The 22,341-nt window shown below is 39.0% G+C and overlaps 1 protein-coding gene across 1 annotated transcript; it reads right to left on the bottom strand.

Annotated features, from left to right (window-relative positions):
* Positions 1 to 352: 352 nt before the first annotated feature.
* On the bottom strand, positions 353 to 20,504 carry LOC127618161 (mucin-2-like). Its single transcript, XM_052090458.1, has 14 exons — positions 20,057 to 20,504; positions 19,445 to 19,543; positions 15,707 to 15,886; positions 13,982 to 14,227; positions 10,944 to 12,655; positions 10,533 to 10,594; positions 10,206 to 10,321; positions 7,469 to 8,604; positions 4,720 to 4,784; positions 4,369 to 4,550; positions 4,016 to 4,128; positions 3,858 to 3,922; positions 3,002 to 3,177; positions 353 to 1,464 (listed from the first exon to the last, which is right to left on the bottom strand). The coding sequence occupies exons 1-14, from the start codon at positions 20,502 to 20,504 to the stop codon at positions 1,373 to 1,375; spliced, it is 4,692 nt and encodes a 1,563-aa protein (XP_051946418.1). The 3' UTR covers positions 353 to 1,372.
* Between the last annotated feature and the right edge of the window lie 1,837 nt (positions 20,505 to 22,341).

The raw sequence follows: 22,341 nt of genomic DNA, 5'->3' as shown, positions 1-22,341 counted from the left end.
ATAGTAATCCCTCAATTTAAGATGTGACCTGAACCAGCTGAGCACCGTCCCAGAGAGCCCTACCCAATATTCGAATATTACTGTCGTCATATTTAACTATGAGAGTGAAAAGTGCGTTTCAGAGTTTATTTTCTAAAAGCTGACATGACCAAAAGAGTCCATAGCTGAATAAACATACTTCTATCCAAACTGACTTTTGTCATTCGTATTCGCAGTACAGAGCTTTTATTTACACTTGTTTCTAAAAGCATCTCATTGTCCTTTCTAGACCTGGAGGAATTCTCTATTTCCTGCTGTTCCATGACACATGACGACTGAAACAGTTTTTATTAACCTCAAACAGAAATGAGTTTACAAGAAAGTTTATTTAGAACACTGAAAATGTCACAATGTTACATGTGATCAAATACAACACAGTGCTAAAGTCTACACAATACTCCATAAATAACAATATTACAGAATTCCAACATACATATCATATAAATTCTATATATAATCATCTGATATAGTAGCACTTAGTAACACTATTTTTGATCAAACATTTTTTACGAATACAAAAGTGCCCATTATATTTTTTACTACATCCAGTGTGAATTATATCAATGAGTTTAGGATTAAATTAACATTATATAATGAGACTAATGACAATATAGTTGCAAATGGATTGCTACATTTTCAGAATAAATAAATGTCAAAATAAAATAACAGGTTTGATTCCCAGAGAACACCAGCCATACTGTATGTTAAATGCTTTGTAAATCACTATGGATAACCCCATTGATCAAATAGATATATGTAAATAGCTCTGAAAATACGGTCATTTATGTGGATGGTTTTAGCCAGCTAATCATTGAAGAATCTTCAACCAAATGGTTCTAACTTGTGTCTGTAAAATGTGAGATCTCTTAGTGAATAACTTTGCATGAAAAATGAGTTTTAACTGCTGTACTGAGAGTTCATCTGGCCTATCGATGTCAAAATAAATAACTGAGATCCACAACTACTAGTTTGTCAAGTTATTATGCTAATGTGTAGTATTATCTTTTCTGTGAGTTTTCCCACAGACTTTTCTGATGCCATGACCTTTGACAACCTTTCATTCTTTCAGGATTCATGATAGTTGAAATACTTCATCTTTTATCTCATCAAAACTCACCCTTCAAAGTCAGCAAGCATAAAAATTACACATTGAAGAGTTTCCATTGCAGAGCTGGTTTGATATGTTTGAGTTGCATCCATTGTTGCTTCAAGGATTAGTTTTCAGCAAGAGTAGGCCAAATATGTGAGAGACAGCAGAATGTGACCCATTCATAGCTTCATGTATGCGATAATCTTGAAAGGCAAACCTGTCAGAGTCAATATATGACTGTGATCAATCAAACCATGAGGATAGAAGTGACACGGCAACCAGGATTACAGCAGTCGACACACTGATCCTGCTGGTGACTTCACCTGATGAATATGCTGCAATACAAAGAACAGACCAAATTTATTTATTTACATCCTTCTTTATTATCTTGAAATTGTGTAAATAATCAAGTTATAACTAAGTTGAAGTGCATGAGCTTGACCAGAGCATATTTCTGTAAGTCTGTTCAACCCTTTTACAGAAGTACTTGCACAACAGGTCTCATGACGAAGACGTCCCATAGTGACTTTTTGCCTGCATCATAAAAACATCCTTGCAATTCCTTGTTTTCACCTCAGTTCAGAGGATTTCCTAATAGATGCTCAGTGATCTTTAGTTTTATCTTTGACTCATCGGTATATAATAATCATCATAACAACATCCCCATCAACACTTATGAAGCATTTGGGCACTGAAGACACAAGTTTACTAAATTTAGAAAGTGTAATTTTCCCCATTTATCCATTATGCCGGTCTTCAGCTGCACAATTGTACAGGGTCTTCATTGCCATCTAATGCGCTTCATAATGCACCACACATTATCAACTAGAGATGGTCAGGACTGCATGCCAATCTAGCACCCACACTCTCTGATTATACAGCCAGTATGTCGTTTGAAGTTCTCCTGGTGGAAAATGGCGGGGCATCCCTGGAAATGACAGTGCCGGATGGCAGTATATGCTTCTCCAAAATTTGTACATATCTATCTGCATTAATGGTGCCCTCACAGATGTGCAAGTTACCCATGCCATGGGCACTGACACACCCCTGACCCGTACAGACACTGGCTTTTGGACCTGATGCTGATAACAGCTTGGATGGTCCTTTTCCTCTTTGGGCTGAAGAAAACAATGGATGTGTTTTTCAAAAACTATTTGAAATGTGGACTCATCAGACCAAAAAACACAGTTCCACTGTTCTACTTTCCATCTAAGATGAGAGCGAGTCCAGAGAAGTCGGCAGCTTCTGGACAGTGATGATGTACGGCTTCTCCTTTACATAGTAAAGTCTTAACTTGCATCTGTGGATGCAGCGGCGAGTGGTGTTGACTAACAAAGGTTTACTAAAGTTGAGAGCGAGACCAGAGAAGTCGGCAGTGCTTCTGGACAGTGATGATGTACGGCTTCTCCTTTACATAGTAAAGTCTGAACTTGCATCTGTGGATGCAGCGGCGAGTGGTGTTGACTAACAAAGGTTTAATAAAATTCGCCAAATTGTTATCAGTCTTAAATTGCCCCATCTCAACTTTTTTGGGTAAAATGCCATATAATGTGTAGTTATGGTGCTTTCAAACGGGTGAATATCATTTACAAATCACTATTTTAGTTTTTATTAGCATTTTCATACTGTCACAACTTTTTCAGAATTGGGGTTGTACAAAGGCTGAAGTTTTGGGGATTTTATTTATGCAACCGACCAATGAGAATGTTTTCATGGCACAGGCAAAAAGTTGCTACTGGGACGTATTGTTATTAGACTTGTCCTTAAATTGCAATACAAGGAAAGTCCTTTTTTGAAGTTACAGAGTTCAAAATGCCCTGCATAACATGAATGAGAAATCACAGCACTACAAGATTACATTGAATCACTCACATGTGCCATTGATCACAATTGAAGAAGTGAAGATCTGGAAGGGTAATGAGTTATTGGCTGCTCGGACTATAGTTCTCACTAACTGTGTGCTGTTGGGTAGAGTGGAGTTTGCCGAAAATGAAAGGTTCATGGAGTTCCGAATTGTAGGCACACTCCTCAATTTTCCAGAGGCATCACTGGAAAAAGTTAAGATTTTTAATAAACTAGATTCTTTCATAAAAATAGAGTTATGTTAAATAAAAAGTGAAATTACCAGTCAAACACTTAGACACACTTTGGAATATGTTTGTCTATGATCTTAAAAACATTTGTTTTAAAGGCTTATGCCTGCACTTATATAGCACCTTTTTTAATATTAGCGGTATTCAAAGCGCTTTACACTGTGACTCATTCACCCATTCATACACCAATGACGGCAGAGCTGCATGTAAGGTGCTAGTCTGCCATTGGGAGCAACTTGGGGTTCAGTGTCTTGCCCAAGGACACTTCAGCATGTGGAGTCATGTGGGCCAGGAATCGACCCGCCAACCCTGCGGTTAGTGGCCGACCCGCTCTACCACCTGAGCCACAGCCAACCTTTATTTAAAAAAATTTAAATATATGAATTTGACCAGATAGGGAATGTAAAGTAGTCATAAAGTGCAAATGGTGCATGCAGAGCTGGAATCTACACTGAAGAAGCTCAATTAAACGTTGATTAAAGAGCCTTTGGTCACTACATAATAGTGTTATTTCATAGTTTTGACGACTTTTATTCAAACATGCAGAAAATAGTAATAATAAAGAATGAGCAAATGTGTCCAAACTTTTGACTAGTAGTATATCCTGAAGAAGAAACAAACACACATATGCATACCTGAAGTTTGTTAAGGTTAAGGTGCTGAATGATGCGGGGTAATCAGCGATGAAAAAAGGTTCAAGCTACAAAAACATTTATTGAATTAAAATAGAGAAGATTGACTCTTTTGCACAAGAAAATGACACCAATTAGCCAAGTGCACACTCCATACTTACCGCTGTTTTCATCATGAATGCCCTGTTTTGAAATTCAGTTGAACTTGTATCTGAGAGAGCAGTCACAAAGGTGCCGTTAGTCAAGATGGCCACTGGGATCTTCTGAAGTTCTCCTAAAGTAAAATACACATGGTAAGTGCACCACACATTTCCATGCTGATTCATGATGGTTGTTGCTGGTTTGGTGCTGATCTAGCTGATGGTCACATTGGTATATCATCTTTAAGTTCAGTCTTTCTGATGAGGCTGTTTGAGCAAAATAATCTCGATGGTTAAGCTAGTTAATGAAACACCAGCATCCAAAATCCACAGCATATCACAGCAACAGGGATGTCAGGTCTAAAGCAACTTACTGACAACGACAATAGAGCTGGCAACAACAGTGATGTTAAAGACGGAGTCTGGAGCTTGAACTGCTTGTTGCAGGGTAATCACAATCTCATTGTTGCTTGGGATCGGTTCAATGGAGGTTTGGTTAAACACTAACTCAAGCTCCACGTCCACGTTATCTTGCGCTCGGGTTTTGGTAGAAAGTCTGAAAAGAAACACAACGCTGTTGGTTCCACAGTTTACGACTGCTTGAAGATAGCATCTCATCGCCACACACACATATAACAGACAATAGATGTATTGAATTACAGTGTGTCACACAACTGTTCTGACATTGAAAGCAAAATATAGTTGATATTTAAGCACTGACTCACCTGAAAGCAATCACAATGGTCCTGACGAAAAGAGCTCCGAACTTTCTTTTATAAATGACATCAAACTGTGAAAACAGTGATTCAGTTTTAGGAATGTTATTATTACTCGTAGACATATGAATTGGATGTGACGCTCATGATGGTGGCTGTACTTGCATGCCTGAAAATGGCTGCCAGCGGGCATTATGAATATGGCCACCGAGCCGCTTGACTTGCCTTACAGGCACTTTATCACAAGAATTACTCGTCATGCATGTATATCATGCTACACTGCCTTTAAAGGGATAGTTTACCCAAAAATGTAAATTCTCTCACCATTTACTCACCCTCAAGCCATCCCAGATGTGTTTGACTTTCTTTACTCTGCAGAACACAAACAAATATTGTTTGTGCTCTGTAAGTCCATACAATGCAAGTGAATGGTGATCAAGACTTTGACACTCTAAAAAGTGCACTGTGATGCCCCGGGCAGCTGACCATGCCTACATCCGCCACTACATATGGATGAATTTTATGCTGGCTTTATGTGCTTTTTGGAGCATCAAAAGTCTGGCCACCATTCACTTGCATAGTATGAACCTACAGAGCTGAAATAGTCTTCTAAAAATCTTCATTTGTGTTCAGCAGAAGAAAGGAAGTCACACGTCTGGGTTGGCGTTAATGAGAAAAGTTTCATTTTTTGGGTGAACTGTCCCTTTAAATGTCCCACACAATTCAATATGAGTGGTTCTAAATGTTTGTACTGTATATATTTTTTCAAGTTCAATACCAGGGGCCACATTTATAAAAAGATCTTAACTGTGAACGTACAGCAATTTCTTAAATGTTCCTATGAATGATTTATAAAACATTATAAAACATTCTTTTCCTTCTATTCCGCTCGGTCTTACCACTGATAACGCTGCATTTTAGTATTTAAAGGGCACCTATTATGGAATTTTGAAAATTACCTTTCATGTAGTGTGTAACATAGATTTAAGTGAACAAAAACAGTTTTATATATGAAAGTTCACCGTAAAAAAAGTTATTGTCTCTCAAAAGTAGGAGTCGACTCAGAGTCGACGTAATGAATCGTTTTTCCAAAGAGTCATTTTCCTTTTCGTTGTGACGTCAAGACGAAAAATTATCAAATTGGCCGCGCCCACTCATTGTGCGCGCAGACACCAGGGAAAACTTGAGAACATCATGTCGACAGCAAGACTCTGTGTTCTGAAGTGCATATCAAAAGCGACCTTTTTTTCACTGCCCAGGGACGAGCATGTGAAGAATCAGTGGCTAGAGTTTATATTTACAACTATACCACACAAGTATCGCCCGAACCTTGTGCTGTGTTCGCCTCATTTTAATGACGATTGCTTTACGAACATGAACGCTTTCAAGTGTGGATTCGCGAGCCGGTTGATACTGAAGGAAGGTTCAGTACCAAGTTTATTTGGATCAGCTTCCTCCTCCGAATCACAACCTGTAAGTATTATTAATAATTGTTACTTTTGTGTGTTTTTTAGCATGCTTAATAAGTATTTGTGTGTGTCGTGTACGTTACGCTCAGCGCAGCTTCTAGGTCTCCAATGTCAATGTTTTTGAAATAAGTTAAATGTTTGTGGATGTTATTGGAGTTGTCATAAAGAATAGAGCAATAACTTGTAGTAATGCAGTGCTTTACCAATATGTTTATGCGTTGGGCTAACGCAAACAATAACTGATTGGGTGTTTACCACTGAACTTTGGGCTATGATCGCTAACATAAATCAACTCAAATTCCTTCTCTGATTTTCATTTTTTACTACAAAGCGGTGATGGCCATTCTGTTTTCTGTCAATCTCTGCACAGAGTATACCAATCACAACTGATTGGGTCATCTGACCAATCACCGCAGATTAGCGTCACGCAAAGGAGGGGTTTGGAAAAATGAGTCGTTGAACGAATCATTTGGGAGTCGGTGAGCAAATCAGGTAAACATAAATGCATGTTATAAGACAACAAAAGTGTTTTTTGTCATTGCATGCATGTAAAACTGTTGTTGGGGACTCCCAAAACAATATTAGGAACATTTTAAATGCCATAATAGGTGCCCTTTAAGAAGAATGATTTGTTTTTATTTATGTCCTTAAAAACAGAAGACAAGAGTCTAAAGGATGAACTGATAAAAAAATGTAGGGCAGTTTTAAAAATGAGACTGTTGTGGTGTTTTCAACCATCGGTATGTTGATTTAACTATGTTTTAAGGGCTGTATCTCTCCTCGCACCAAAAATGTGCTTTTTCATACAGTTTATTCCACCTGCCGGTTATCTCGTAGGTCTCAAAATTAATTACTGAAACGTGCAGTTAGGGATAAAAAAAAGTTCTGGCGCCGCCGTTTTGTGGTCCGTTCTGCATAACGCGGTGGCTCATTTTAGCCATTCGTAGCCCATTCGGCACGTTTCACGGCCGACCCAACAGCCTGCTCGGTTCTCCCAATGGCCAGTCCGCCCCTGATCGGCCCCAAAATGTGTCGGCCCACTTTGGGGCCATGCCGGTATGCCAGATTACAAGTCCAGCCCTGCCTGTGACGTAGGATCAAATCCATGGAATTTAGCATAAAATATGATCGTACGTGCGTTTTATAAATGAGGTCCCAAGTTTTTTCTTTTATACTTTTATTAAAACATGTTAACCATTTAAAACCATGTAACATTTTAAAATCAGTTATATCATATCTTTGTAATGGTTACTACACATCTCAATGTAATGTTGTTGTTTGAAACTTACCCCAGTCTCAACCTGTGTTGCTAGGTTCTTAAATTCTGGACTTTTCGGGTCTTCAAGCTCTTTAACAAACACCACTATAATGATGAATTCTAAGGCTACAGTTGGAGGAGGGCGTGTTGGAACTGGCACTGTTGTGGTGGTTGTAGTTGCTTTGGTTGTAGTTGTAGTTGCTTTGGTTGTAGTTGTAGTAGCTTTGGTTGTGGTTGTTTTGGTTGTATTTGTAGTTGGTATGGATGCAGTTGGTTTGGTTGTATTTGTAGTTGGTTTGGTTGTATTTGTAGATGTTATGGTTGTAGTTGCTTTGGTTGTATTTGTAGTTGGTTTGGTTGTATTTGTAGTGGGTATGGTTGTATTTGTAGATGTTACAGTTGTAGTTGTAGTTGCTTTGATTGTAGTGAGTTTGGTTGTATTTGTAGTTGGTATGGTTGTATTTGTAGATGTTATGGTTGTAGTTGTAGTTCCTTTGGTTGTAGTTGGTATGGTTGTATTTGTAGTTGGTATGGTTGTATTTGTAGATGTTATTGTTGTAGTTGTAGTTGCATTGGTTGTAGTTAGTATGGTTGTATTTGTAGTTGATATGGTTGTATTTGGCATGGTTGTAATTGTAGTTGCTTTGGTTGAGGTTGTCGCTGGTATGGTTGTATTTGTAGTTGGCATGGTTGTATCTGTAGTTGGCATGGTTGCAGTTGTGGTTGCTTTGGTTGTAGTTGTAGTTGCTTTGGTTGTATTTGTAGTTGGTATGGTTGTATTTGTAGTTGGCATGGTTGTATATGTAGTTGGCATGGTTGCAGTTGTGGTTGCTTTGGTTGTAGTGGTAGTGGGTTTGGTTGTGTTTGTAGTGGGTTTGGTTGTATTTGTAGTTGGTACGGTTGTAGTAGCTTTGGTTGTAGTTGTTGGTTTGGTTGCATTTGTAGTTGGTATGGTTGTGTTTGTAGTTGGTATGGTTGTGTTTGTAGTTGGTATGGTTGTAGTTGTATTTGCTTTGGTTGTAGTTGTAGTATCTTTGGTTGTAGTTGTAGTTGGTTTGGTTGTAGTTGTAGTGTGTATGATTGTAGTTGTTGGGGGTTTGGTTGTAGTAGGTTTAGTTGTAGATGTAGTGGGATTGAGAGTCGTTGTACTGTCAGGATTTGGCCTTACTGTTGTTGAAAGTTGTAAAAATAACAATTTTAAGAAACTATTATTCTCCATCAGTTTTCATTTGAACCCATTTCAGCTGAATTGACCATAAGAGAGGTTTGAACTTAAAAGTGACGTGTAATTTTTTGGATGTTAAAATACTTTATCCCAGTAGGATATGAATGAGAAACTACATAAGCCATGGAGCTTTTCCAGAGTACTGCCATATTTAAATTTGTATGGGTATGTAAATGAGGTTGTAAGGGTTAGAAGTAAAATTGGTGTTGATTGTTTCTGCTAACAAAACATTGTGCCAAAACATTTTTAGTTCCAGAAAACAGAGTAAGAAAATTAGATCTGGGACATTTGTACATCTTTATACCATGAATGCCATTGTACAGAATCATTTTCATTCTCGTCCAGGGATGGACTGGGCGTAGAGAGCACCAGAACTTTTCCAACTGTCAAAACCATGTTTATATCCAAGTGATTTAAAAAGAGAATTTGTATTTTTTTCTAAGTGTCAGGTCAATCCAATTAAGTGACAGGGAGGGTAGTTTAATATTTAAAGTGATTTATCCAACACATTCACAAACTATACTCATTCCAAACGCCACTGCTGTTAGCATCCGGACCACGCAAAAGAGAGACATGTCTTGTCTGTGCAAGTGATCCAAAGACTTGTTTATACTGTACTTTTGTGTTAATCGTGGGAGTGAATTAAGGTTTACAGAGGCTTAAGGATAGTTAAACTACAATGTAATACTTAATACAATGTTATAATGTCTAATAATGCATTGGGGAAAATACTTGCTGGTCCTAATTATGCCAAATATATGATTTCACAAGTAGCTTGAAATAAGATTTTTTTTACAGGATACATTTTTTACAGTAGTATCAAATACTTCGTATTGTATGTGCATGATTATAGGTATCCAACAGGGGGTTGTGATGGGCCGGTAGGCTATGGGTCCAGGGCTGATTTTTAGTCCCAGTCCATCCCTGCTCCCATCAAAAATTAAATATGGCAATACTCTGTCTAAGGCTGATAGTTCCTGCCCTGAGCTTGTCCTGCACTTACCAGCCACATCGGTAAACAATAAAGAGGGGCACTTTTGCAGTCTATATAGTGATGCAAAAGTCTTTTACACAAGCAGCAGTATTTGACACATTTGAAGTGAGAATGGGTTGTATTAGTTAATGCAGAGCAAATGGCAAATGGTCTGCACTTATATAGCGCCTTTTTAACCTTAGCGGTATTCAAAGCGCTTTACACTGTGACTCATTCACCCATTCACACACCAATGACAGCAGAGCTGCATGTAAGGTGCTAGCCTGCCATTGGGAGCAACTTGGGGTTCAGTGTCTTGCCCAAGGACACTTCAGCATGTGGAGTTGTGAGGGCCGAGAATCAAACCAACCAACCCTGCGATTGGTGGCCGACCCGCTCAACCACCTGAGCCACAGCCGCCCCAAACTCAAGGATAGAGCTTGTTTATTGACTTTCATTCTCAATATTTATTGATTCTTATTGTTATGTTAACACTTAAAGAGTAATATAGAAAGCCTTATTAACTGTTTTGCATGATACTGCATTGCTTATATTGTTTGACTGACTCACCCTGTATGCTGGTGATGTTAAACGTGGTGTTAGCAGTGGAAATAGTGGTGAAGATTTCAGCATCACTGGGTAAATTGCCAAATTGTAAATTCATATCTGTGATGACTGATCCAGCGCTACATAAAGGAAAGAGAAATGGTCCATGTTAAAGGAATTGTTTTTCAATTTTCAAAATTCACCTTGTAAGGTTCAAGGGAACATTTAACACATTTGCAAAATTGTAATTTTTACATAACAAACAAGCCTTTCTTCATAACAAAAACATAAACAGTTAGAAATTATTCTATATTCTGGAGGTTAAATATGTTTAAGAAAGGAAATACCCACCTGAACCGTTTAACTGTCAATCCAATGAAGGAGATGAATTTATTTCTTAATATTGGAACAAACTGTAAGAAAGTCACAATGTCAGGTTCAACAATGAATTATGAAGTATGAAATGTTGGAGGAAAATGTAACATTAAATTTACAACATGAAAGCATTACGATGATCACCCCCTGTTTGCTTATATTATTGTTATATTTAATGGAACGTGTGAAGGAAAAAAACTTAAATTGTTCATGGAAGTAAATTATGGACTGCTAATTAAATGATTACATCACTATTTGCACCAGGTTGTGTATAAAAAGAACAATACTTGTACTGGAGTATTAATTGCAAACATTAATATTTGTACCCATACAGCTTGTAAATATGTTACCATATACACTGCCTTAAATGTTTGCCACACAACATACCTCATCTTGGACTCTTTTTTCTCGTATTTTATAAACAACTGAAGACAAATTTGATAGTTCAGGATCAAAATCTTCATTGCTGGAAAACCTTACAAGAACGATATTTGTAGGCTGGATTGTCACTGTTGTAGGCTGGGTTGTGGTTGTGGTTATAGTTGTAAGTTCAGTTTTGCTTGTTGTTGGCAGAATTGTTGTTGTAGTTGTTTTTTGAGTTATACTTGTTGTGGGCAGGGTTGTTTTAGTTGGGGTTGTTTTAGGAGGGGCTGTGGTTGTTTGTAGTGTTGTAGATGTTGAAAACTGGGTTGTTGATGATTGAGGTTTAGTTGTAGGAGGGGCTGTTGTTATTGAAGGAGTAATTGGAGTTGTTTGTTGCTCTCTAGTTGTAGATTGAGATGTAGCTGTAAGTGGTGTTGTAGTTGTCTGCTGAAATGCAGTTGTAGGCAGAGTGTGGGCAGTAGTAGTTAATCGAGTTGTACTTGTTGTTGGCAGGATTGTGGTGGTTGTTGTAGGAGTGGTTGTGGAGGCTTGTAGAGTTGAAGATGTTGAAGGCTGGGTTGTTGTTTGTTCAGTTGGAGTTGTAGGGTGAACTGTTGTTAAGTCAGTGGTTGTAGAAGTAGGCTGTGTTGTGGTTGTTGTCTGAGTTGTAATTGTTGATTGTTCTGGTGATGTTGTCGATGTCTGTTGAGATGTAGTTGTAGGTATAGTTGTGGTTGTTGAATCAGGGGGTGTAGTATTTTGTTGAGTTGTACTTGTAGGCAGGATTGTGGTGGTTGTTGTAGGAGTGGTTGTGGAGGCTTGTGGAGTTGAAGATGTTGAAGGCTGGGTTGTTGTTTGTTCAGTTGGAGTTGTAGGGTGAACTGTTTTTAAGTCAATGGTTGTAGAAGTAGGCTGTGTTGTGGTTGTTGTCTGAGTTGTAATTGTTGCTGTCTCTGTGGTTGTAGATTGAGATGATTTTATAGATGTAGTTATAGGTGATGTTGTGGATGTCTGTTGAGATGTAGTTGTAGGTATAGTTGTGGTTGTTGAATCAGGGGGTGTAGTATTTGGTTGAGTTGTACTTGTAGGCAGGATTGTGGTGGTGGTCTTAGCAGGGGTTTTGGTTGTTTGTAGTGTTGTAGATGTTGAAAACTGGGTTGTTGATGATTGAGGTTTAGTTGTAGGAGGGACTGTTGTTATTGAAGGAGTAATTGGAGTTGTTTGTTGCTCTCTAGTTGTAGACTGAGATGTAGCTGTAGTTGGTGTCATAGTTGTCTGCTGAAATGCAGTTGTAGGCAGAGTGTGGGCAGTAGTAGTTGGTTGAGTTGTACTTGTAGGCAGGATTGTGGTGGTTGTTGTAGGAAGGGTTGTGGTTGCTTGTAGAGTTGAAGATGTTGAAGGCTGGGTTATTGTTGGTTCAGTTGGAGGTGTAGGATGAACTGTTGATAAGTCAGTGGTTGTAGTAGTAGGCTGTGTTGTGGTTGTTGTAATTGTTGGTGTCTCTGTGGTTGTAGATTGAGATGTATTTGTAGATGTGGCTATGATTGTTTGTTGGGTTGTTGAAGTTGTCAATTGTGTTGTTTGTTGAGATGTAGTTGTAGGTGTGGTTGTGGTTGTTTCGAATGTTGTGGTTGCATGTAGAGTTGTAATTGTTGATGGCTGGGATGTTGTTGTTGATGGTTTATTAAGTTGTGTTGTTGTAGGTGTGATTGTGGTTGTAGAAAGGGCTGTCGTTGCTGTAGTAGGGGGAGCAGATGTAAGTAGTGTTATAGTTGATTTTGGTGAGTTTGTTGTAGAAAGGGTTGTAGTTGAAGTTTCATGAGCTGTAATTGATGGTAGGGCTGTGGTTGTTGGTTGCATTTTAGTTGTTGTTTTGGTTAGAGTTGTAGATGAAGTTTCATGAGCTGTAGTTGATGGTAGCACTGTGGTCGTTGGTTGCATTGTAGTTGTTGTTTTGGTTAGAGTTGTAGTTGAAGTTTCATGAGCTGTAGTTGTTGGCTGAGCTGTTGTAGAAAGGGGTGTGGTTGTTGTAGGAGGGAGTGAAGTTGTTGGTGAGTTTGTTGTAGAAAGGGTTGTAGTTGAAGATTCTGGACCTGAAGTTGATGGTGGGGCTGTGGTTGTTGGTTGCATTGTAGTTGTTATTTCAGATAGAGTTGTAGTTGAAGTTTCATGAGCTGTAGTAGATGGTAGCACTGTGGTTGTTGGTTGCATTGTAGTTGTTTTTTCAGTTAGAGTTGTAGTTGAAGTTTCATGAGCTGTAGTTGATGGTAGGGCTGTGGTCGTTGTTATTTCAGTTAGAGTTTTAGATGAAGTTTCGTGAGCTTTAGTTGATGGTAGCACTGTGGTTGTTTGTTTAATTGTAGTTGTTATTTCAGAAAGCGCTGAAGTTTCATGAGCTGTAGTTGTTGGCTGAGCTGTTGTAGAATGGGGTGTGGTTGTTGTAGGAGGGAGTGAATTTGTTGGTGAGTTTGTTGTAGAAAGGGTTGTAGTTGAAGTTTCTGGACCTGAAGTTGATGGTAGGGCTGTGGTTGTTGGTTGCATTGTAGTTGTTTTTTCAGATAGAGTTGTAGTTGAAGTTTCATGAGCTGAAGTTGATGGTAGCACTGTGGTTGTTGGTTGCATTGTAGTTGTTATTTCAGTTAGAGTTGTAGTTGAAGTTTCATGAGCTGTAGTTGATGGTAGGGCTGTGGTCGTTCTTATTTCAGATAGAGTTGTAGTTGACGTTTCATGAGCTGTAGTAGATGGTAGCACTGTGGTTGTTGGTTGCATTGTAGTTGTTATTTCAGTTAGAGTTGTAGTTGAAGTTTCATGAGCTGTAGTTGATGGTAGGGCTGTGGTCGTTGTTATTTCAGATAGAGTTGTAGTTGAAGTTTCGTGAGCTGTAGTTGATGGTAGCACTGTTGTTGTTGGTTGAATTGTAGTTGTTATTTCAGAAAGAGTTGAAGTTTCATGAGTAGTAGTTGTTGGCTGAGCTGTTGTAGAAAGGGGTGTGGTTGTTGTAGGAGGGAGTGAAGTTGTTGGTGAGTTTGTTGTAGAAAGGGTTGTAGTTGAAGTTTCTGGACCTGAAGTTGATGGTAGGGCTGTGGTTGTTGGTTGCATTGTAGTTGTTTTTTCAGTTAGAGTTGTAGTTGAAGTTTCATGAGCTGAAGTTGATGGTAGCACTGTGGTTGTTGGTTGCATTGTAGTTGTTATTTCAGTTACAGTTGTAGTTGAAGTTTCATGATCTGTAGTTGATGGTAGGGCTGAGGTCGTTGTTATTTCAGATAGAGTTGTAGTTGAAGTTTCTGGAGCTGTAGTTGATGGCTGAGCTGTTGTAGAAAGGGGTGTGGTTGTTGTAGGAGGGAGTGAAGTTGTTGGTGAGTTTGTTGTAGAAAGGGTTGTAGTTGAAGTTTCTGGACCTGAAGTTGATGGTAGGGCTGTGGTTGTTGGTTGCATTGTAGTTGTTTTTTCAGTTAGAGTTGTAGTTGAAGTTTCATGAGCTGAAGTTGATGGTAGCACTGTGGTTGTTGGTTGCATTGTAGTTGTTATTTCAGTTATAGTTGAAGTTTCATGAGCTGTAGTTGATGGTAGGGCTGTGGTCGTTGTTATTTCAGATAGAGTTGTAGATGAAGTTTCATGAGCTGTAGTTGATGGTAGCACTGTGGTCGTTGGTTGCATTGTAGTTGTTTTTTCAGTTAGAGTTGTAGTTGAAGTTTCATGAGCTGTAGTTGATGGTAGCACTGTGATTGTTGGATGCATTGTAGATGTTATGTCAGTTTGAGTTGTAGTTGAAGTTTCATGAGCTGTAGTTGATGGTAGGGCTGTGGTTGTTGGTTGCATTGTAGTTGTTATTTCAGTTTGAGTTGTAGTTGAAGTTTCATGAGCTGTAGTTGATGGTAGCACTGTGGTTGTTGGTTGTATTGTAGTTGATATTTCAGTTAGAGTTGTAGATGAAGTTTCATGAGCTGTAGCTGATGGTAGCACTGTGGTCGTTGATTGCATTGTAGTTGTTTTTTCAGTTAGAGTTGTAGTTGAAGTTTCTGGAGCTGTAGTTGATGGCTGAGCTGTTGTAGAAAGGGGTGTGGTTGTTGTAGGAGGGAGTGAAGTTGTTGGTGAGTTTGTTGTAGAAAGGGTTGTAGTTGAAGTTTCTGGACCTGAAGTTGATGGTAGGGCTGTGGTTGTTAGTTGCATTGTAGATGTTATTTCAGTTAGAGTTGTAGATGAAGTTTCATGAGCTGTAGTTGATGATAGCACTGTGGTCGTTGGTTGCATTGTAGTTGTTTTTTCAGTTAGAATTGTAGTTGAAGTTTCATGAGCTGTAGTTGATGGTAGCACTGTGATTGTTGGATGCATTGTAGATGTTATGTCAGTTTGAGTTGTAGTTGAAGTTTCATGAGCTGTAGTTGATGGTAGGGCTGTGGTTGTTGGTTGCATTGTAGTTGTTATTTCAGTTTGAGTTGTAGTTGAAGTTTCATGAGCTGTAGTTGATGGTAGCACTGTGGTTGTTGGTTGTATTGTAGTTGATATTTCAGTTAGAGTTGTAGTTGAAGTTTCTGGAGCTGTAGTTGATGGCTGAGCTGTGGTCATTGTTATTTCAGATAGAGTTGTAGTTAAAGTTTCGTGAGCTGTAGTTGATGGTTGCACTGTGGTTGTTGGTTTAATTGTAGTTGTTATTTCAGAAAGCGTTGAAGTTTCATGAGCTGTAGTTGTTGGCTGAGCTGTTGTAGAAATGCGTGTGGTTGTTGTAGGAGGGAGTGAAGATGTTAGTGAGTTTGTTGTAGAAAGGGTTGTAGTTGAAGTTTCTGGACCTGAAGTTGATGGTAGGGCTGTGGTTGTTGGTTGCATTGTAGTTGTTTTTTCAGTTAGAGTTGTAGTTGAAGTTTCATGAGCTGTAGTTGATGGTAGCACTGTGGTTGTTGGTTGCATTGTAGTTGTTTTTTCAGTTAGAGTTGTAGTTGAAGTTTCATGAGCTGTAGTTGATGGTAGGGCTGTGGTCGTTGTTATTTCAGATAGAGTTGTAGTTGATGTTTTGTGAGCTGTAGTTGATGGTAGCACTATGGTTGTTGGTTTAATTGTAGTTGTTATTTCAGAAAGAGTTGAAGTTTCATGAGTAGTAGTTGTTGGCTGAGCTGTTGTAGAAAGGGGTGTGGTTGTTGTAGGAGGGAGTGAATTTGTTGGTGAGTTTGTTGTAGAAAGGGTTGTAGTTGAAGTTTCTGGACCTGAAGTTGATGGTAGGGCTGTGGTTGTTGGTTGCATTGTAGTTGTTTTTTCAGTTAGAGTTGTAGTTGAAGTTTCATGAGCTGTAGTTGATGGCTGAGCTGTTGTAGAAAGGGGTGTGGTTGTTGTAGGAGGGAGTGAAGTTGTTGGTGAGTTTGTTGTAGAAAGGGTTGTAGTTGAAGTTTCTGGACCTGAAGTTGATGGTAGGGCTGTGGTTGTTGTTTGCATTGTAGATGTTATTTCAGTTAGAGTTGTAGATGAAGTTTCATGAGCTGTAGTTGATGGTAGCACTGTGGTTGTTGGTTGCATTGTAGTTGTTTTTTCAGTTAGAGTTGTAGTTGAAGTTTCATGAGCTGTAGTTGATGGCTGAGCTGTTGTAGAAAGGGGTGTGGTTGTTGTAGGAGGGAGTGAAGTTGTTGGTGAGTTTGTTATAGAAAGGGTTGTAGTTGAAGTTTCTGGACCTGAAGTTGATGGTAGGGCTGTGGTTGTTGGTTGCATTGTAGTTGATATTTCAGTTCGAGTTGTAGTTGTAGTTTCATGAGCTGTAGTTGATGGTAGGGCTGAGGTCGTTGTTATTTCAGTTAGAGTTGTAGTTGAAGTTTCTGGAGCTGTAGTTGATGGCTGAGCTGTTGTAGAAAGGGGTGTGGTTGTTGTAGGAGGGAGTGAAGTTGTTGGTGATTTTGTTGTAGAAAGGGTTGTAGTTGAAGTTTCTGGACCTGAAGTTGATGGTAGGGCTGTGGTTGTTGGTTGCATTGTAGATGTTATTTCAGTTAGAGTTGTAGATGAAGTTTCATGAGCTGTAGTTGATGGTAGCACTGTGGTTGTTGGTTGCATTGTAGTTGTTATTTCAGTTAGAGTTGTAGATGAAGTTTCATGATCTGTAGTTGATGGTAGCACTGTGGTTGTTGGTTGCATTGTAGATGTTATTTCAGTTAGAGTTGTAGATGAAGTTTCATGAGCTGTAGTTGATGGTAGCACTGTGGTTGTTGGTTGCATTGTAGTTGTTATTTCAGTTAGAGTTGTAGATGAAGTTTCATGAGCTGTAGTTGATGGTAGCACTGTGGTTGTTGGTTGAATTGTAGTTGTTATTTCAGAAAGAGTTGAAGTTTCATGAGCTGTAGTTGTTGGCTGAGCTGTTGTAGAAAGGGGTGTGTTTGTTGTAGGAGGGAGTGAAGTTGTTTGTGAGGTTGTTGTAGAAAGGGTTGTAGTTGAAGTTTCTGGACTTGAAGTTGATGGTAGGGCTGTGGTTGTTGGTTGCATTGTAGTTGTTTTTTCAGGTAGAGTTGTAGTTGAAGTTTCTGGAGCTGTAGTTGATTGCTGAGCTGTTGTAGAAAGGGGTGTGGTTGTTGTAGGAGTGAGTGAAGTTGTTGGTGAGTTTGTTGTAGAAAGGGTTGTAGTTGAAGTTTCTGGACCTGAAGTTGATGGTAGGGCTGTGTTTGTTGGTTGCATTGTAGTTGTTATTTCAGTTAGAGTTGTAGATGAAGTTTCGTGAGCTGTAGTAGATGGTAGCACTGTGGTTGTTGGTTGCATTGTAGATGTTATTTCAGTTAGAGTTGTAGTTGAAGTTTCATGAGCTGAAGTTGATGGTAGCACTGTGGTCGTTGGTTGCATTGTAGTTGTTTTTTCAGTTAGAGTTGTAGTTGAAGTTTCATGAGCTGTAATTGATGGTAGCACTGTGGTTGTTGGTTGCATTGTAGTTGTTTTTTCAGTTAGAGTTGTAGTTGAAGTTTCATGAGCTGTAGTTGATGGTAGGGCTGTGGTCGTTGTTATTTCAGATAGAGTTGTAGTTGAAGTTTCATGAGCTGTAGTTGATGGTAGGGCTGTGGTTGTTGTTATTTCAGATAGAGTTGTAGTTGAAGTTTCATGAGCTGTAGTAAATGGTAGCACTGTGGTTGTTGGTTGCATTGTAGATGTTATTTCAGTTTGAGTTGTGGTTGAAGTTTCATGTGCTGTAGTTGATGGTAGGGCTGTTGTCGTTGTTATTTCAGATAGAGTTGTAGTTGAAGTTTCGTGAGCTGCAGTTGATAGTAGCACCGTGGATGTTGGTTGAATTGTAGTTGTTATTTCAGAAAGAGTTGAAGTTTCATAAGCTGTAGTTGTTGGCTGAGCTGTTGTAGAAAGGGTTGTAGTTGAAGTTTCTGGACTTGAAGTTGATGGTAGGGCTGTGGTTGTTGGTGGCATTGTAGTTGTTTTTTCAGGTAGAGTTGTAGTTGAAGTTTCTGGAGCTGTAGTTGATGGTAGCACTGAGGTTGTTGGTTTAATTTTAGTTGTTATTTCAGAAAGAGTTGTAGTTGAAGTTTCATGAGCTGTAGTTGTTGGTTGCATTGTAGTTGTTTTTTCAGTTAGAGTTGTAGTTGAAGTCTCGTGAGCTGTAGTAGATGGTAGCACTGTGGTTGTTTGTTGCATTGTAGTTGTTATTTCAGTTAGAGTTGTAGTTGAAGTTTCATGAGCTGTAGTTGATGGTAGGGCTGTGGTCGTTCTTATTTCAGATAGAGTTGTAGTTGACGTTTCGTGAGCTGTAGTAGATGGTAGCACTGTGGTTGTTGGTTGCATTGTAGTTGTTATTTCAATTAGAGTTGTAGTTGAAGTTTCATGAGCTGTAGTTGATGGTAGGGCTGTGGTCGTTGTTATTTCAGATAGAGTTGTAGTTAAAGTTTCATGAGCTGTAGTTGATGGTAGGGCTGAGGTCGTTGTTATTTCAGATAGAGTTGTAGTTGAAGTTTCATGATCTGTAGTAGATGGTAGCACTGTTGTTGTTGGTTGCATTGTAGATGTTATTTTAGTTTGAGTTGTAGTTGAAGTTTCATGAGCTGTAGTAGATGGTAGCACTGTGGTTGTTGGTTGCATTGTAGATATTATTTCAGATAGAGTTGTAGTTGATGTTTCGTGAGCTGTAGTAGATGGTAGAACTGTAGTTGTTGGTTGCATTGTAGTTGTTATTTCAGATAGAGTTGTAGTTGAAGTTTCATGAGCTGTAGTTGATGGTAGGGCTGTGGTTGTTGTTATTTCAGATAGAGTTGTAGTTGAAGTTTCATGAGCTGTAGTAGATGGTAGCACTGTGGTTGTTGGTTGCATTGTAGATGTTATTTCAGTTTGAGTTGTAGTTGAAGTTTCATGAGCTGTAGTAGATGGTAGCACTGTGGTTGTTGGTTGCATTGTAGTTGTTATTTCAGATAGAGTTGTAGTTGAAGTTTCGTGAGCTGCAGTTGATAGTAGCACCGTGGATGTTGGTTGAATTGTAGTTGTTATTTCAGAAAGAGTTGAAGTTTCATGAGCTGTAGTTGTTGGCTGAGCTGTTGTAGAAAGGGTTGTAGTTGAAGTTTCTGGACTTGAAGTTGATGGTAGGGCTGTGGTTGTTGGTGGCATTGTAGTTGTTTTTTCAGGTAGAGTTGTAGTTGAAGTTTCTGGAGCTGTAGTTGTTGGCTGAGCTGTTGTAGAAAGGGGTGTGGTTGTTGTAGGAGGGAGTGAAGTTGTTGGTGAGTTTGTTGTAGAAAGGGTTGTAGTTGAAGTTTCTGGACCTAAAGTTGATGGTAGGGCTGTGGTTATTGGTTGCATTGTAGTTGTTTTTTCAGATAGAGTTGTAGTTGAAGTTTCATGAGCTGTAGTTGATGGTAGGGCTGTGGTTGTTGTTATTTCAGATAGAGTTGTAGTTGAAGTTTCATGAGCTGTAGTAGATGGTAGCACTGTGGTTGTTGGTTGCATTGTAGATGTTATTTCAGTTTGAGTTGTAGTTGAAGTTTCATGTGCTGTAGTTGATGGTAGGGCTGTTGTCGTTGTTATTTCAGATAGAGTTGTAGTTGAAGTTTCGTGAGCTGCAGTTGATAGTAGCACCGTGGATGTTGGTTGAATTGTAGTTGTTATTTCAGAAAGAGTTGAAGTTTCATGAGCTGTAGTTGTTGGCTGAGCTGTTGTAGAAAGGGTTGTAGTTGAAGTTTCTGGACTTGAAGTTGATGGTAGGGCTGTGGTTGTTGGTGGCATTGTAGTTGTTTTTTCAGGTAGAGTTGTAGTTGAAGTTTCTGGAGCTGTAGTTGTTGGCTGAGCTGTTGTAGAAAGGGGTGTGGTTGTTGTAGGAGGGAGTGAAGTTGTTGGTGAGTTTGTTGTAGAAAGGGTTGTAGTTGAAGTTTCTGGACCTAAAGTTGATGGTAGGGCTGTGGTTATTGGTTGCATTGTAGTTGTTTTTTCAGGTAGAGTTGTAGTTGAAGTTTCTGGAGCTGTAGATGATGGTAGGGCTGTGGTCGTTGTTATTTCAGATAGAGTTGTAGTTGAAGTTTCTTGAGCTGTAGTTGATGGTAGCACTGAGGTTGTTGGTTTAATTTTAGTTGTTATTTCAGAAAGAGTTGAAGTCTCGTGAGCTGTAGTAGATGGTAGCACTGTGGTTGTTTGTTGCATTGTAGTTGTTATTTCAGTTAGAGTTGTAGTTGAAGTTTCATGAGCTGTAGTTGATGGTAGGGCTGTGGTCGTTCTTATTTCAGATAGAGTTGTAGTTGACGTTTCTGTGAGCTGTAGTAGATGGTAGCACTGTGGTTGTTGGTTGCATTGTAGTTGTTATTTCAGTTAGAGTTGTAGTTGAAGTTTCATGAGCTGTAGTTGATGGTAGGGCTGTAGTCTGTTATTTCAGATAGAGTTGTAGTTAAAGTTTCATGAGCTGTAGTTGATGGTAGGGCTGAGGTCGTTGTTATTTCAGATAGAGTTGTAGTTGAAGTTTCATGATCTGTAGTAGATGGTAGCACTGTGGTTGTTGGTTGCATTGTAGATATTATTTCAGATAGAGTTGTAGTTGATGTTTCGTGAGCTGTAGTAGATGGTAGAACTGTGGTTGTTGGTTGCATTGTAGTTGTTATTTCAGTTAGAGTTGTAGTTGATGTTTCATGAGGTGTAGTTGATGGTAGGGCTGTGTTCGTTGTTATTTCAGATAGAGTTGTAGTTGACGTTTCTTGAGCTGTAGTAGATGGTAGCACCGTGGTTGTTGGTTGCATTGTAGTTGTTATTTCAGTTAGAGTTGTAGTTGAAGTTTCATGAGCTGTAGTAGATGGTAGCACCGTGGTTGTTGGTTGCATTGTAGTTGTTATTTCAGTTAGAGTTGTAGTTGAAGTTTCATGAGCTGTAGTTGATGGTAGGGCTGTGGTCGTTGTTATTTCAGATAGAGTTGTAGTTGAAGTTTCATGAGCTGTAGTTGATGGTAGCACTGTGGTTGTGTGTTGCATTGTAGTTGTTATTTCAGATAGAGTTGTAGTTGAAGTTTCATGAGCTGTAGTTGATGGTAGGGCTGTGGTCGTTGTTATTTCAGGTAGAGTTGTAGTTGAAGTTTTATGAGCTGTAGTTGTTGGTGAGTTTGTTGTAGAAAGGGTTGTAGTTGAAATTTCTGGACCTGAAGTTGATGGTAAAGCTGTGGTTGTTGGTTGCATTGTAGTTGTTATTTCAGATAGAGTTGTAGTTGAAGTTTCATGAGCTGTTGTTGATGGTAGGGCTGTGGTTGTTATTTCAGTTAGAGTTGTAGTTGAAGTTTCATGAGCTGTAGTTGTTGGTTGCATAGTAGTTGTTATTTCAGTTTGAGTTGTAGTTGACGTTTCATGATCTGTAGTTGATGGTAGCACTGTGGTTGTTGGTTGCATTGTAGTTGTTATTTCAGTTTGAGTTGTAGTTGAAGTTTCATGAGCTGTAGTTGATGGTAGCACTGTGGTTGTTGGTTGCATTGTAGTTGTTATTTCAGTTAAAGTTGTAGTTGAAGTTTCCTGAGCTGTAGTTGTTGGTTGCATTGTAGTTGTTATTTCAGTTTGAGTTGTAGTTGAAGTTTCATGAGCTGTAGTTGTTGGTGAGTTTGTTGTAGAAAGGGGTGTGGTTGTTGTAGGAGGGAGTGAAGTTGTTGGTGAGTTTTTTGTAGAAATGGTTGTAGTTGAAATTTCTGGACCTGATGTTGATGGTAGCACTGTGGTTGTTGGTTGCATTGTAGTTGTTATTTCAGTTAGAGTTGTAGTTGAAGTTTCATGAGCTGTAGTTGTTGGTTGAATTGTAGTTGTTTTTTCAGTTTGAGTTGTAGTTGACGATTTCATGAGCTGTAGTAGATGGTAGCATTGTGGTTGTTGGTTGGATTGTAGTTGTTATTTCAGTTAGAGTTGTAGTTGAAGTTTCATGAGCTGTAGTTGATGGTAGAATTGTAGTTGTTATTTCAGTTAAAGTTGTAGTTGAAGTTTCATGATCTGTAGTTGATGGTAGCACTGTGGTTGTT

This window comes from Xyrauchen texanus, chromosome 2, assembly GCF_025860055.1.
Source record: "Xyrauchen texanus isolate HMW12.3.18 chromosome 2, RBS_HiC_50CHRs, whole genome shotgun sequence".
Lineage (NCBI taxonomy): Eukaryota > Metazoa > Chordata > Actinopteri > Cypriniformes > Catostomidae > Xyrauchen > Xyrauchen texanus.
Note: the sequence above shows the minus strand (reverse complement) of the source record. Positions and strands in the feature narration are given on the sequence as shown.

Bases quoted from the DNA above. Each gene is read 5' to 3' on its own strand.
- LOC127618161 (XM_052090458.1), bottom strand. From the start codon at position 20,504: ATGCAACAAACAACCACAGTGCTACCATCTACTACAGCTCACGAGACT. The intron at 19,544-20,056 runs GTCCAGAAACTT...TTTCTACAACAG, and splicing joins AGCCCTACCATCAACTTCAA to CTCAGCCAACAACTACAGCT. The intron at 1,465-3,001 runs GTGAGTGATTCA...TTTGTATTGCAG, and splicing joins AATTGTGATCAATGGCACAT to CATATTCATCAGGTGAAGTC.